Genomic DNA, 12,936 nt, shown 5'->3' with positions numbered 1-12,936 from the left:
CTCCAGGATCATGACCTGAGCCGAAGGCAGTCGCTTAACCAACTGAGCCACCCAGGCGCCCCTATATGAACTTTTTAAAAAAGATTTTATTAATTTATTTGAGAGAGAGAAAGAGTGAGTGAGAGGGAGAGAGAATCTGAGGCAGACCCTGCACTGAGCACACAGCCCAACGCTGGACTCGATCTCACGACCCTGAGATCAGGACGTGAGCCGACACCAAGAGTCCGATGCTTTACTGACTGAGCCACCCAGATGCCCTATATGACCCTTTTTACACAGAGTTCCCAATTCTGGAAATTTACCCCACTTCTGCTCAAGAAGAGCTACAGACAAGGGTAACAGCAAAAATTATGTGAGCAAACTGAGGAATATCCATGAACAGAAGAGTGGTTAAAAAAATACATTGTGTGGGGTACCTGGGTGGCTCAGTCGGTTAAGCATCTGCCTTCAGCTCAGGTCATGATCCCGGGGTCTTGGGATCGAGTCCTGCATCCGGCTCCTTGCTCGGCGGGGAACTTGCTTCTCCCTCTCTCTCTGCCCCTCTCCCTGCTCATGCTCACGCCCTCTCTCTCAAATCAATCAATCAATCAATATGGAATAACAGGTACCAGAAGATCAAGGGCACATTGTTCCCAGAAGGATGTCCACAAGATAGAGTTGTTGAAAACAGGCTTTTTAAAGTGTAGGTCTACTTTTGCTTTTCAAAAACCTCTGTGTAAGTGCAAATGCTCCATTTCACTAATCCCAGATTGCATGTCCTTTCCACATTGGTAGCAGGCTCCGTCATCCGTGGTATCTCTGATTCTATAATACATGGCACTATGTATCAGCACACAAAAATATCTGGAACAATACTCAAGACCCAACCGTGGAAGGGTAGGATTAGGGAGGATGGGAAGGGCACTTTTACCATCTGAAACATTTCTGTAAGTTTATCTCTGTACTGAGAGCTCATGTCATTTTTGTCATACATAAAACCAAAACATTAACAACAGACCGAGCCGACTTGGCTGTGGCCAGCACCACCAGATTTTATCCTGAGCCTCTAGAAGGCCAGTTTTACTTTCCCACCCTGCACAACCTTTATTCTGAAGGGGTGGCAATTCTCCTTCCATTATCTTCTCTTCTTCCCTCAAATCCGAGCTGTCAGGAAGAACAGAGCAGGAGCCCAGCGGAGGCTGGAGCATCTACTCCCCCCCCCCCCCCCCACACACCCACTCTACCCCCCACCCCCCGCCACGGTGTTCTATCGTGCTTCCTGCAGCTTTCCGTGCTGGACTCTGATTACCAGGAGGTGGGAGAGGCAAGAAACCTTAGAGGTCATTGGATGTCACCTTGTTATCTCCTGATTGAGGAAACGAAGGTGCAAAGAGATGAAGCGATGATCCCTGACCCACCCGCAGAGCTGGCTGTGCCCCGGAGTCGAGGCTCTGCTGTCCCACCCGTCCTTCTCTTCCAAGAGCCAAGAACTAAGATTCCCTTCACCCAAAACATCTGTGCAGCTCTGAATTCCATAGGATGCTTTGCTGCAAGTCCCTGAAAAACATGGGCCAATGGTGGTTCATTCCTCAGGGACATTTTATAGTGTTATAAGAGCAAGAAGTCCAGAGAGAGCTGTTCAGTTGGTCAGTTGGTCAGTTGGTCAGTTGGGATGTTCAAAGAGGTGATCGGGGACCCATGCTCTTTCCTCCACCTCTCTCCCACCAACCTTCAGTGTGTTGGTTTTCACATCGGATTTGTTACCTCACGTTTGCAAGATGGCTGCCACAGCTCTAGAAACACACATAAACGTCCGAAGCAGGAAGGGAACGAGGCGGTCCAAACCGCACTGCCTACTTCCCCTTGCATCCTATTGGCCAGAATTAGTCATGTGACCATCCCTTAGCCCAATCGCTGGCAGAGGGGAGAGGGATCATCTGATTGGCTTAGACCAGTCGTGGCGCATCCTCTGAGGTGTGGCTGATACTGCCACACTGGGGTTCTGCCGGCAACCCGGAAAGGGGGTATATTGCTGCGGAGCTAAAGAGCAACGTTGCAACAAGCTCTTAATTCTTGGTAGTGACTGTGCTGAGCACTTGGCTTGAGGTAATGCCCACCCTTCTCCTGGGAGCAGTGAAGTAACTAACAGTTATAAATGGAGAATGAATAGCTCAAATATGCAGTGAAGCGCCGATTAATGGATTCTAAAATTTCCTGAGGACTCTTTCAGCCTCCTCACATGATGTGTTTTGCAAACCACACTGGTGAAAAAAATGCCATTTTCCACCTGAGGTCTCTGAAGTCAGCTACAGAAACAAGTGCCTCATTTCAGATAAAGGAATTGCCGAAGTCCCCAGAGACCGGATACAGGCTTGCAGCTTAAGCATTTGGTGGAAAAATAGAACAAGCTTCCCAGAAAAGAGATTGAAGAGGCAGGAGGCTCACAGGTGGCAGGAGAGAGACGCGGTCGGCCTGCCTGCGGCCAGGATGGTGACTGTCAGCCTCATTCCTTGTCCTCCACCCGTTGAAGGAAAGGCGACTAGGCTGGAGGTGTACCCAGTACCCTGGTGCTGGACCCAGAGGAGAATGAGCAGAATTCTGCACAATCTTGGAGCCACACCGTCAGGAGAGAAAAGAGGAGGGAAGTCGGGTGTCCAGATTCAATTTTCATGTTATCTCACCAGACATTTTCCCCCTGGAGCCTAGTGCTTCAACCGCGTACCTTTCCTAAGTGCCTGAGCCGGAAGTCATCCCGGGAGCACCTCTTTGTCGTATTCCGGAAGTCCTCCCCAGCACCCTTTCTGTGTAACTGGAGATCTGATATCCTTAAAGTCCACTGGTATCGGAAAGAAACCACATGTCTAAGAAAAACTTCAGTGCCCTTTTCCTTACTAAGGATCTGCAGGGAGATCTGGCTCTGCGTGGGGCAAATGTGGGCATTGCCAGGAGGGCAGCTAGAATGCACACAGACCTGGTTTAAGAGACAGCTCTGTCACTCACCAGCTGTGTGTGGTGGCTCCAGGCAAGGCATCCAGTCACTCAGCCTCAGCAGCTTCACCTCTGTGTGTAGCATCAAGTTATAAGCTATGGGACTTGTCTTTAGGTATCTTCTTTGGAGAAATGTCCATTCAATTCTTTGCCTGTTTAAAAAATGGGATTATTTGTCTTTCTGTCGTCGAGTTGTAAAAGTCCTAGACTCTTGCAAATCAGATACATGATTTGCAAATATTTTCTCCCAATTTGTGGTCTGTCTTTCCACTGTCTTCATAATGCCCTTTGATGTACAAAAGTTTTAAATTTTGATGAAGTCCTGTTTATCTATTTTTTTATTTGGTTGCTTGGGCTTTGGGTGTCCTATCCAAGAAATTGTTGCCTAATCCACGGTCACAAGATGTACATCTGTGTTTTCTTCTAAGAACTTTATAGGTTTTGCTCTTATGTTTAGCCTTTTGACCCAATCTGAGTTAATTTTTGTGTAAGGTATGAAGTAAGGGTCCAACTTCATTCTTTTGCATGTGGCTATCCAGTTGTCCCAGCACGATTTGTCGAAAAGGCCTTTCTTTCCTCTGTTGAATTGCCATGGGACCTTTGCTGAATATAAACTGACCGTAAATGTAAGGGTTTATTTCTGGACTCTCAATTCTGTTCCAGCAATCTATAGGTCTGCCTTCATGCCAGTACCACATGGTCTTGATTACTGTGGATTTGCAGTAAGTTTTGAAATCAGAAAGTGTCAGTTCTCCAACTTTGCCTTTTTTTTTTTTTCAAGATTGTTTTGGTTATTTCAGGTCCCTTGCATTTCCATATAAATTTTAGGATTAGCCTGTCAGTTTTTGCAAGGAAATCAGCAAGTATTTTGAAAGAGATTGTATTGAACATACAGATCAGTTTGAGTAGTAGTGCCATCTTAATCAGATTTTAAGTCTTCCAATCCACGAACATGGGATGTCTTGCCATTTATTTTAGGTGTTCTTTAATTTCTTTCAGTGATTTCTATAGTGTTCATTGTACAAGTCTTACACTTCTTCAGTTAAATTTATTCCTAAGAATTTTATTCTTTTTTATGCTATTGTAAATGGAATTGTGTTCTTTTTTTTAAGATTTATTTATGTATTTTTAGAGAAAGAGAGAGCAGAAGCAGAGCGGGGGAGAGAGAGGGGGAGAATCTTTCAAGCAGACACTCTGCTGAGCTAGGAGCCTGATGCAGGGCTTGATGCCACAACCCATGAGATCATGACCTGAGCCGAAACCAAGAGTCAGACACTTAACTGACTGAGCCACGCAGGCACCCCAGTGGAATTGTGTTCTTAATTTCATTTTTGGGATTGTTCATTGCTATCGAATAAAAATATAGTTGAGTTTATATTTTGAACAAGATAGCAACCTTGTATACTACAATGTTGCTAAACTCATTTATTAGTTCTAATAGGGTTGTTTTTTTTTTTTTGTGGGTCCCTTAGAGTTTCAATATTCAAGATAATGGCATTTGTGAATTGAGATAGTTTTACTTCTTCCTTTCCAATCTGGGTGCCTCTTATTCCTATTTATTTATTTTTTAAGTAAGCTCTATACCCAACCACCTGAGATCAAGAGTCACATGATCTACCGACTGAGCCAGCCAGCTGCTCCCCCGTCCCTTATTCCTTTTTTTATTTTTCTTTTTGCTTCACTGTCCTGGCTAGAACTGCCAATGCAATGTTGAATAGAAGTGGCAGGAATGAACATCCTGGTCTTACTCCTGATCTTAGAAGGAAATCTTTCAGTCTTTTACCATTAAATATGCTATTGGCTATGAGTTTTCCATAGATGGCTTTTATTATTTTGTTTATTTATTTATTTATTGAAAGAGAGGGCGTGGGGGTGGGGGCAGAGAAGAGGGAGAGAGAGACTCTCAAGCAGACTCCCAGCTGAGTGCAGAGCCAACACAAAGCTCAATCTCACAATGCTGAGATCATAACCTGAGCCAATACCACGAGTCGGCCACTCAGCCAGCTGAGCCACCCGGGTGCCCCTAGATGGCTTTTAGTAGATTGAAGAAGTTTCCTTCTATTTTTATTTTTTTATTTTGTTGATTGTTTTTTATCATGAAAGGTGTTAGATTTGCTTTTTCTGTATCTATCAATATGATCACATGATTTTTGTTCTTTACTTTATTAATAAGGTGTATTACACAGTTTGATTTAGTATGTTAAATCAACCTTGCATTCCTTGGATACATCCCACTTGTTCATGGTGTATAATCTTTGCTATGTTGCTGGATTTAGTTGTGGCTTGAGAATTTTTGTATCTATATTCATAAGGACAAATGGTTTCTAGTTTTCTTGTTATGCCTTTCTCTGGGGTAGTATCAGGATAATACTGGCCACATAGAATGAGATAGGAGGTGTTCCCACCCCTTTTTGTGAAATTCCTTTATAAAAGTTTGCAGGATTTGTATCATTTGTCTTTAAATGTTTCATAACATTTGCCAGTGAAGCCATCTGTGCCTGGACTTTTCTCTGTGGAAAGTTTTTTTCATTACCAATTCAGTCTCTTTACTTGTTATAGATTTATTCATATTTTAAATTTCTAAATTAAAATCAGTTGAGTCAGTTTTGGTAGTTTGCATTTTGTTTATTTATTTATTTCTATTGTCTATTTCATGTAGGTTATCTTATTTGCTGGTATACAATTGTTTATGGTATTACTATACACTCCTCTTTATTTTTGTATAGTTGGTAGTAATGTCTCTTTTTCATTCCTAACATCAGTAAATTTCTCTCTCTACACTCCCCGGCCCCCATGGATTTCCTGTGCTCATGAGAGTTTTAGAGTAGTGTGTGAACCAAGACTTTGCCCCGTGATAAACAACAGGGAGGTTAGCTCCCTCATGGCTTTCAGTGGGGTTGTGTGAGCAAACGATGCTTGCAGCAGTGGCAGCCTTTTTGTGACCATGAGGCAATAAACCTAAGATGAAACAAAAAGGCAGAGAGAGTCTGGGTCTTTGACAACATCTCTAGGTACTGCACCTACTCTGGGGCCATCTGGATGCCACCTGATTCTCTTCTGGCAGTTCGGGCAAGATGGATCAGGAGTGGGAGATAGGAGAATGGGTGTCAGCCATCTGGAAGTTCACAGAGGGTCATTTGGTTCACAAAATGTACCCTTCCACTTTGACCAATTAAAGACCCACTTGGGTAGCTAGGACTCTACTCCTAGTTTATCCAAATGCTCCCATCACTGCAATAGTTTTCAAGGAGTCTAGATGCTACAGGTGGCCACATGGCCCATGGTTCCTCCTGCCCCCTTTATAGTCCAACCCCTGTGAGGTAAGTATTATTATTCCATCTTATGCTTAAGAAACTGTAGCTTAGATTAATTAGCTTGCCCAAGGTCAACCTCAGAGTTGGGAATCAAACCTGGGTTCTCTGCGCCTGAGACATGGGCTCTGTTCACCCCGGTTGCTTTAGAGGCTAAACCTCATGACTCCCTCACACTCCACCTTTTCTTCTGTTTTCTGAACAGTTGACTTTGCCGTTACTGTCACCCTCAAGGGGACCCCATGAGTCCAGTTCAAATCCCGCGTGAGTTCCAGACTGGGGGTCAAGGGAGTCAGGATCATTCAGTACATTTCCCAGAAACTTGGTGAAGAGGAGAGAGTGGTTGTAGAGTGAAGGGCTCTGTGCCGGGTTGGCGCCCGGTGGGGAGAGGACAGAGAGGAGGGAGGCTCTGCTGGTGGGTGTCCGCAGGTGGACACCAGTCACGTGGAACACAGCAGGTTGCAAAGCGGGCGCGCCTAGGATGCAGCCTTGCATGGGGGGCACCCTTCCTGCTCGGGTGATTTGGGGAAAGTTTCCTGAAGGAGGTTGGGCTCTAAAAAAGGGAAATGGGGATTCCAGGCCCAGAAAATGGTGGAGCTGAGCCCAGGGCCTGGAGGCTGCAGAGTGTACGGGAAGCACTCACAGCAACCAGCTGGCCTCTGTCCTGCTGTCTCCTCTTCCTTTGCCAACTCTTCAGCTCCTGCTGCCAGATAATTCTCTGATCCATCATCGCTCTGCTCCGAGGCCTCCCGGGGCTGGTGCTCCATACCTCCGGGAGAACAACCCAACCCTCCTTCCTCACCGCTGAAGCCTTCCGTGCTCAGGCCATCTTCCTTTCTCTACTCTCCTGAGTGTGGCTGTTCCTGAGCGAGCCCCTTGCCCCCACCTCTGCCCGGCACGGCTCCCCACCTGGATGCCTCCCCACTGCCAAGTTGTGTCCACTCTGCAAAAGCCACCTGTGCCCCTACTTGGATAAGTAAGTCCCTTGATCTCTCCAAGGTTCCAGTTTACTGTCTATGTGATAACAGTAGTTTGTGTCTATGGGAATAGGGGTGGTGGAGAAGGTGGTATTGGATCTCAGCCAGGGCATGGCATTTGTGCATCATGTAGTATTTTAACATAAAATCAAGGTTTTTTGGTTTTGTTTTGTTTTTTTCCATCACAGAAGTAACAAAACTCCCTAGAAAACAGAGAAAAAAAATCCCTTTCATTACCAATTCAGTACCTTGCCCATTGGGGCGCCTGGGTGGCTCAGTCTGTTAAGCGTCTGCCTTCAGCTCAGGTCATGATCCCAGGGTCCTGGGATCGAGCCCCGCATCGGGCTCCCTGCTCAGCGGGGAGCCTGCTTCTCCCTCTCCCTCTGCCTGCTGCTCCCCCTGCTTGTGCCCTCTCTCTCTCGGTCTCTCTCTCTCTCTCTGTCAAATAAATAAATAAAATCTTAAAAAAAAAAATAATAATAACCTTGCCCATCCAGGACATCTGTTGTGAATATTTTTGGAAAATGTGTTGCCTTTCTTATACAGAGGCAGATAGTACTGGTCATGACTGTTGGAGGCTGAGGGGTTTTGTTGTTGCTCCTACAGCTGCATTGAGATATAATTCATATACCATACAATCCACACACTTGAAGTGTATAGTTCGGTGGTTTTTCAGTATATTCACAGAGCTGTGCAACCATCACCACATTTAGAATATTTTCATCACCCCCAAAAGAATTCCTCCTCCCTTAAGCAGTCAACTCCAGGAAGTGACTTATGGAGGTGACTTGCTTATGATTATTTTGCAAGCATCTTTTCCATTTCCTGACAATCTTTTTAACTACCTTGTCTGGTGACTGCTAGCAAAGGATCTGGGGTCAGGGAAGGGCATGGCCAGCTGTGCTCTAGAGTGATGGTGTTGGTGGGACCCAGGGCTGAGGTGAGGGAGGGATGATGGGAGCCGCCTGTGAGGAGGAACCCGCTTGAGACAGGGCTTTGGGGAGAAGAGAAGCAAAGCTCTGGAAGCAGAATTGGTAACACTACCGATTTGGATGTCGGGAAGGATGGAGGAGGGTGTCGGCACACTTCCTAGAGTGGGTGAAGGTGGGTGGTAAGGTCGATAACTGAGTCCCAGAAGCAGGAGAGGGCACAGGTTTGGGGCAGAGATGAAGAGGAACTTGATTTTGGACTTGCTGGATTTGGGGGATCTCGAGCTCTACTGACGGAGTTCAATATTCTGCAGTGGGATGCTCAGGCCTGGCACTCAGGGGACACTTAGTGCTGCTGAGTAGGCTTGGAAGGTAAGGGTGTAAGGCGCATGGGTGACAACTTGGGAGCCCGAGCTTAGCCAGGGTGGGCGTGAAGGACAAAGAGAGGGCCTGGGGAACACTGGCATGGGGGTGGGGTAGACAAAGGACGTGGAGCAGGTCGCAAGGTAGAAGACAGAGCTGGAGCGGCCTGTGCAGCGGCCGGGAGGGCAGAGGAGCAGGTGAGGCTGGGGAGCCTGGCGGGCGTAGGGGAGGGGCGGCGCAGAGCCGCACCGTTCTAGAGCCATCCTTGCCGTCGGGGTGTCGCGACCCGCAGGGACACATCAGGTGGGAACGTTCGAGTTCAGGCCCCTCGTCCCCTCCCTGCGGCATGTCGTCCACTTTGCAAGGCGAGCCCTGCCTGACCAGTGGGGTGCCCAGGGTTCGGGTGGGGGAGGCCCAAAAGGCTTCCAGGTCCTCAACGCGCCGCGCCCGGCGGTGGAGCGGCTGGGGGGCGTGGGTGGGGGGGACTGGCGGGCGCCCGGGGGAGAGTCGGGTCCCAATCCCCCCGGCGGCCCCTCCTGTGCGGGCGCCGCGCCGCGTTGGTTGGCCGACAGTGCGACCGCTCGGGACACACCCACCGAGTTGGAGCCTAAGGGAAAGTTGGGGAACTTGACTTCGCCGGAGAGCGCCACCATACGACGCTTTGGGGGCCGCAGCCCGCGCCCCGGCGTGCGCTGTGGAGCCCCGTGTGGCCCCGCGCGGCCCCGCGTGGCCCCGCGCGGGCGCATAAGGGGTCCACGGCCCGGGAGAAGAGGCGGTGCTCCGCCGGGGGCGGGGGGGGTCCGAGACGGGCGGGCGCGCCGGCCAATGGGCGTCGCCGCCTCCCCGCGGCCCCGCCCCCGGAATCCCGGGCCGGAGCGCGCGAGCCTGGCCGGTCAGACGCGAGTGGCGGACGCGCGGTGCGGGCGCTCAGGCCGTGCCCGGCGGGGCCCACGCGGCAACCGCGCGCCCAGCGCGGCCCGGCTAGGCGACGCAGGGGCTGGGTCGGCCCGGCCATGCCGCTGGAGGCGGAGGATGCGCTGTACGTGGCGCTGGAGCTGGCCATCGCCGCGCTGTCGGTGGCGGGCAACGTGCTGGTGTGCGCGGCGGTGGGCACGTCGAGCGCGCTGCAGACGCCCACCAACTACTTCCTGGTGTCCCTGGCGGCAGCCGACGTGGCCGTGGGGCTGTTCGCCATCCCCTTTGCCATCACCATCAGCCTGGGCTTCTGCACCGACTTCCACAGCTGCCTCTTCCTCGCCTGCTTCGTGCTGGTGCTCACGCAGAGTTCCATCTTCAGCCTCTTGGCCGTGGCCGTCGACAGGTACCTGGCCATCCACGTCCCGCTCAGGTGAGGCGCGCGGCGCCCCCGCCCCGGGGCCGCGTCGAAGCCCCGCAAAGGAGCGCCCTCTCCGGGCCCAGGGTTGCTGGCCGGCGCGCGCACGCGGGGCGCTCCGAGCTCCGGTTCCCAGCCTGGAGGACGCCGGCCATTCCCAGAGACACGTGCGCCCGGGCTGCCCAGACCCTCTCGGTGCCCGGGGTCGGATCCGGGAGGCCTCTGCTCCCCCGGTTGCGCACGTGTTTTTAAGGGGATCTGCGTAGGGACAGCTCTAGGAGTTCTGGGGAGTGCGGTCCCTGGTCGCCGGCCCGCGGTGGAAACTTCGGGAAAAGCGCCACCCCCAGCGGGCGGGTGGAGGTCCGGGCGCGGGAGGTTTGGTCATGCCATCGCCGCCTCTGTGGCGAAAACTGTTTCCTTCCACCCGTCACCCGCGGCCGACCCAGAGCGAGGTTCCCAAACTGTTTCCTCCCACCCGCCGCCCGCGGCCGAGGCCTGGGTCCAGAGCACCGGCAGGACGCACCCCCCGAGTGCTGGGGGTCCAGGAGGCTGGGGAGGTCCCAGGGCAGCTTTGGACACTGGGACTTCGCATTGTCAGAATGGACACTACTCAAGACCCAACTTCAGAATGTACCTGCCACAAAACTAAGGCCAGGCCGGCCCAGGGGTAGGGGGTGGGAGGAGGACCCAGTTAACGCTCGGGAACGTTAGGAACATCTGTGCCTGCCTGCTGAATGGTGACCCAAATCCCCTCCATATACTTTTTAAGAGTCAAAGTGCTGCCCCGTTGGCCAGTACGCACAGCCTCTGAGCCCCATGCTCGTTGTGTAACCTTGTTTACCCTCCACTGCCCTGCCCCAGCAGGCTGGGGATGAGCCAACAGGTTTTCAGAAAACGGGAGAATTTATGGGTGGTCTCTTCTGCCCAGTGAGAAAAATGTAGGTTTCAGGGGATGGAGCCAGCCAGCCGTGAGGGTGCAGCCCCAGTGGTAGCTGATGATGGAATTCAGAGTTGAGCACTTGAAAGCAAGAGTATCAGGGAACCTCAGGGCCGATTGATACTATTTACTGCCTTCCCTTCCTGGGCCCTTTTGGCATTTCTGAGTTGGGTGAGCTTCGGATGGATCTCGTTGGGTTTGGAGCTGGGAAGGGAAACTGAGTCATAGGAGCAGGAAGGAAGGGAAGGAATTTATTGAGTGCCAACTGTGTGCCAAGTCTGAGAGGCAGTTTATATTACCCGTTTATCCTTTCATTCTTGCTGTAATTCAGAGGGTAGGTATTGGTACCTGTATCTTGTAGATAAGGGGGGGGGGGTGGCTCAGGGAGATTAGAGTCTTGCTCAGGATGATGCATCTGGAATGAGTGTCGGCACCAGGTCTTGAACTCAGAGTTGGCACCGTATTCCACTGTGCCATTATCAGGCTGTCTTACAGGGCTGTGTGTGGGATCGGTGTTTAGGATGCGGGTAGAAAGCATACTGCCATTTCTGGAAGCAGAATCTGTCTGCAGTCAATTGGTGGTTGTAAGGGAAATGTGTTTGAGGGAATTGGCCAGGAGAAGGCGCCTAGAAGCCTTTTGAGCAGGCAGACATGCTGAACCTGGGAGTTGTGGGTTGTGTCCTTGCTCCCAGTGGGAACAGGAACCTCCTGCCGGGCTGTGGGCCTGATCTGTGTGTCCTTTCCACCTGCTGCTGCCCTTGGCATCGGACCAGGAGGCCTTGTGCATTCCACTAGGTGACCAAGCCCCGAGATTTCCAAGGCTTGGGGCAGCATGGTATAGCCTCTTAGGGGTCCTCTTCCTGCCTCTTGATCTTCATGCTGGTGACTTGATGGCCTTTGGGACTGTTTGCATCCGGCAGGCAGGCAGTCCCAAGCTCCCAGCCTGAGTTGCCCATTAAACAGATGCCCCTTGGCTTTGCTCCAGGCAAAGGCACAGAGAGACCCCCTCCGCCCCCCACCACCACCAGGAGTTACTGGAAGAAGCCCTTGTGCCCCACGGAGCAGGAAGTTCCATAAAAGTTGAAATCTGTTGGTTCTTGTCCTGGTTTGTGTTGGGCGGGGTCTTGAAAAAAAAAATGGGTGTGAGTGTGTTAAGGGGAAAGCAGTGTGAATCACAGGCCCTTAACTTCTCCTTTCATTTGCCAAGGGCAGTGGGGGGGAGATGCAGAAGTAGGGTGGGAAGAATGGTCAGTTGGGAGGCACCGCAGAGCTCATCCCCTTCCTGGCCTCTTGGTCTGCCCACGAGAGTTCAGAGGTGTGGAAGAAGGGTGTGCTGGCAGCCTCTTCTCCCCGCCCCGGGAAGGTTCTGGCATCTGACCTGTCCCTGGCACCAACCCCCACCCTCACCGGTTGGAGAGGGTACAGGTTCTCAGGGCTCCTGAGCCCTCCTGGGGGAAGATCCCTCAGCTGCTAGCACTCCCGGCTTCTGGGGAGTATGGCCCCCTATGAGCAGGCTAAGATGCAGGATTACAGGGCCCTGCTGGGTCAGAATCTCTGGGGTGGGGTATGGGGAGGAGATTCCAGTGTCAGTATCTTTAACTGGGGAATTGGCAGGCCCTTGGACTTGGCCTTGGTTCCCCCCAGGTCACAGGTGTGGCGGGCTCCAACAGCATCCGTGCCCCAAGGCTCTGGGTTCGAGGCCCGAGTGGTCAGCCAGCCGTGAGCACAGCCCAAGGCCGCAGAGACCGCAGGCCCCACCTGCCACCCAGTTGCCAAGGCTAGTGTTTTAGTGGCATCGGGGAGATCACAGTGCAGAGGGAAAGGGGAGCCCCAAGGTCATGCTGGGCACAAACATGACAATTTTGGCTGGACTTGAAAAGGAGCAGTGTCTGCTCACGCCAGGCACTGTCCCGGGCCTTCAGAGTGAGGGGCGCCCACACACAGAAGAAAGGCCGCTTCCTCTAGTTCAAGTCCACGCGGTTCTGAGGTTGGCCCCAGTGGAGGGTCCACTTGGACTGGTGCGGTCCTGGGGCACACAGCAGAGCCCGGAGTGCTTACCCTGCTGCAGGCCCGGGGGGGGGGGGGGGCCGGGGGGGGGGGGGGGGGGGGGGGGGCGGGG

General features: G+C 51.8%; 1 protein-coding gene across 1 annotated transcript in view; it reads left to right on the top strand.

Annotated features, from left to right (window-relative positions):
* Positions 1–9,441: 9,441 nt before the first annotated feature.
* The window catches only part of ADORA2B (adenosine A2b receptor), a 21,032-nt gene continuing 17,537 nt past the window's right edge, over positions 9,442–12,936 (top strand). The window contains exon 1 of the mRNA XM_021694776.1: positions 9,442–9,895. Coding sequence (XP_021550451.1) covers positions 9,561–9,895 — 335 coding nt within the window. The 5' untranslated portion in view covers positions 9,442–9,560. The remainder of the gene's footprint in view (positions 9,896–12,936) is intronic.

This window comes from Neomonachus schauinslandi, chromosome 15, assembly GCF_002201575.2.
Source record: "Neomonachus schauinslandi chromosome 15, ASM220157v2, whole genome shotgun sequence".
NCBI lineage: Eukaryota > Metazoa > Chordata > Mammalia > Carnivora > Phocidae > Neomonachus > Neomonachus schauinslandi.
The sequence above is the reverse complement of the archived record's forward strand: the minus strand, read 5'-3'. Positions and strand labels throughout refer to the sequence as shown.